At 45.9% G+C, this 2,673-nt stretch overlaps 1 protein-coding gene across 5 annotated transcripts in view; it reads right to left on the reverse strand.

Moving 5' to 3' along the window:
• Positions 1-6: 6 nt before the first annotated feature.
• The window catches only part of LOC103375360 (FSD1-like protein), a 15,774-nt gene continuing 13,107 nt past the window's right edge, over positions 7-2,673 (reverse strand). For 2 of the 5 annotated variants that reach the window (XM_008305616.1, XM_008305618.1), the window contains 5 exons: positions 2,177-2,407; positions 1,871-1,969; positions 1,596-1,725; positions 638-726; positions 7-418 (listed from right to left, as the gene is read on the reverse strand). In XM_008305616.1, the coding sequence (XP_008303838.1) occupies positions 114-418; positions 638-726; positions 1,596-1,725; positions 1,871-1,969; positions 2,177-2,407 (854 nt within the window). In that variant the 3' untranslated portion in view covers positions 7-113. Of the gene's footprint in view, positions 419-637; positions 727-1,342; positions 1,375-1,595; positions 1,726-1,870; positions 1,970-2,176; positions 2,408-2,673 lie in introns of all 5 variants that reach the window. The other 3 variants (XM_008305620.1, XM_008305619.1, XM_008305617.1) reach the window with 3 other exon arrangements.

The raw sequence follows: 2,673 nt of genomic DNA on the forward strand, positions 1-2,673 counted from the left end.
AGGACAGGTGAGACTAGAGGACAGGTGAGACTGAAGCAGAGGGACTGTGTCATCACCTGTTACCTGATTACAGAAACTGATTTAACGAATGCTGCATTAGCGCAGCTGAAGCGTCATCTGACACCAGGTGAAAAACAAAACCATAAAAGGATTTCCTTTGTACCGCTGTCATAGTCGCAGTAGATTCCGATTCGCTGAGGCAGCGGCCAATCCAGTGCCTTCGCTCGGTTGTTGTGCTTGGCGGCCAGAGAACTCTGCAGCCATTGGGTAGCGTAAAGACACCACGAACCAGCGCTCTTCCCCAATTGGTCAAAGCGGCCCAAGCTGGCTCGATAGGCCACGCCCACACTGAATGATTTCCAGTCAGCCAGGGGGCGGAGCTCCCAGTAATAAGAACCGCCAATCATCTCCTGGTCACCTAGGAGACGGAAGAAGAAAAAAGGTTCTTCAGCATCTGATTAATAACCGATAAACAAAACAACTAATACTGTGGCTTCAAGGCGTGACTTCAACATTAAAAGCATCGAGGAAAAAACATTTTTCATATGGAATATTAATCCTCATACATACACCTATGATGTCATATATAGTTTTGTCGGTGTGTAGTATCAGTGCAGTAGGACTCAGAGGGACGTACCCAGCACTGTGTACGACTCTCCAGCGAATCGGTCGCGTCCTGCCCGACTCGCTGCCGTCTTATTGGGCGACGGCGTGGCGCTTCTGCTGCTGAAACAAACACAAACCAGTTAAACTCAGTTTGAGTCTCCGAGAAGAAACGAGGAGGAACGACGACGTGAAACAGCCAATGAGGTCGAGTCAAAGCGGTGATGCAGCAGAGAGATGAAAAACATGAATCAAACTAAAACTACAACTTTCACTGATTACATGATAAAAAACAGACTCTACAGTGAGATGTTAGAAAACGCATAACAATGTGCTTAGAAACTGCTTGGACGTGTGTTTTTAGCACAATAAATACAAGAACTGCTACGAAGATGATATTTTACAGCTTTACTTGAAGGTTGACGTGATTTTCTTTAAATTCGATGTAATATCTTGAAACCTTTAAGTGCTATTTAACATAAAGACACTTGTATGTTTGAGAAAACAGGTGATTTACTTTTTTAAAAAATGTGCTCGAAGACAAAAACTGAAAGTAAGAAAATGTTAGTAAAGCTGTTAAAAAATTCAAACATGGAGATTTGATTAAAAACTGTAACTAAAACGCTGATGTGATGTCAGCAGTGATGTCAGCAGTGATTGGCTGCATGGAGTGAGTGATGGTGGATGAAGAAAGTGATTGGCGGTTGCTCGGCAACCAGTCAGCCATGACAGTCTCTACCTGAGTGAGTCGAAGAGGACGAAGTACGGAGACTGAGGAGGGACAAAAAGGTCAAAACAGCTGAAGGTTATTGTTGTCAGATGTTTGTGACCTGTGCAGCAGATCAAAGGTTTACCGCCATGTGGTGGAATATGTTTCTACATACGGTCACTGAGTGAGCGTCTGATTGGTCTCTAACGTCACTCATTCTGTCAATATGTCTGAAACAGGTAAATATGCGAAGAGAAATTTTTTAAACGGATGACATCATCACCTGCTTCTGTTCTCTTTGGCTCTGAGTCGGGGGTCGTGACCTTTGACGCCCTGAGGCTCCCAGGTCACCGTGTCGCCCTGAACCTTCAGCTCAGCGTGAGCCGTCGCTGCGTCGAAGCCGAAGTTATACGCTGCGATTAAACACAAAGAAGAAGAACAACGCTGAAGTGGTCACTTCATTTACAGAGCCTTTGTTTGGTTTGAGTGAGACTTCCTGTTTTCGGCCATCTTCGCCTGGCGTCCATCCACTCACGACTCACTCGTTCATGTGCTCACCTCTGGTTTCCATGGCGACGGGCTCTGAGAACTCGCCAGCGGCTGCTTTGTTTCTGGCTCGAACCCGAATGATGACAAACGGCGAATCAAACTTCAGACCTGAAACATAGAAAAACCTAGAACCAACACCTAGAACCAACGTGTAGAACCAACGTGTAGAACCAACGTCTAGAACCAACGTCTAGAACCAACACCTAGAACCAACATCTAGAACCAACGTCTAGAACCAAAGTCTAGAACCAACGCCTAGAACCAACGTCTAGAAGAAGAGAAGAGAAGCCCTCACCTGTGACCTCTGACCCTCACCTGAGATGGTGACCCGTGTCTCTCTGATGTCACTCATCTTTTCCCAGCATGCCTCTCCTGTGGCTCTCAGCGAGCTGTCGCGGTTCGATTTCCGGTATTCAAGTTCGTAGCGTTCGATTGGTCCGCTGCCGTCCCCGCTGCTGTCTGCTTCACTGAGCGGCCGCCAGGCGACTGTGATGGCGTTGTCACGGACGACGCAGCTGGACACGTCGATCTCTGGCGCTCTGGGCACTGTAACACAGGCACTGTGAGTTGTCATAGAAACCACAGGTGTGACAAAAGGTGAGTACAACTGAAACAAAAATTATACTGGAAAAAAAGAAGAAGTTAGAATAGAAACGGTGACGTCAGCCAGCGAAATAAAACATAAATAATAGTGAAACTTTATATGTATATTATATATGAAACCGATGGTTCAGACTTGCTCCTTTTCTACATGTTGAGTGTTTACAGTTTATTGGTGCTTCTACAGTGACGATAAAAAGGTTTCACCCCCC

This window comes from Stegastes partitus, unplaced genomic scaffold, assembly GCF_000690725.1.
Source record: "Stegastes partitus isolate 25-593 unplaced genomic scaffold, Stegastes_partitus-1.0.2 Scaffold2564, whole genome shotgun sequence".
Lineage (NCBI taxonomy): Eukaryota > Metazoa > Chordata > Actinopteri > Pomacentridae > Stegastes > Stegastes partitus.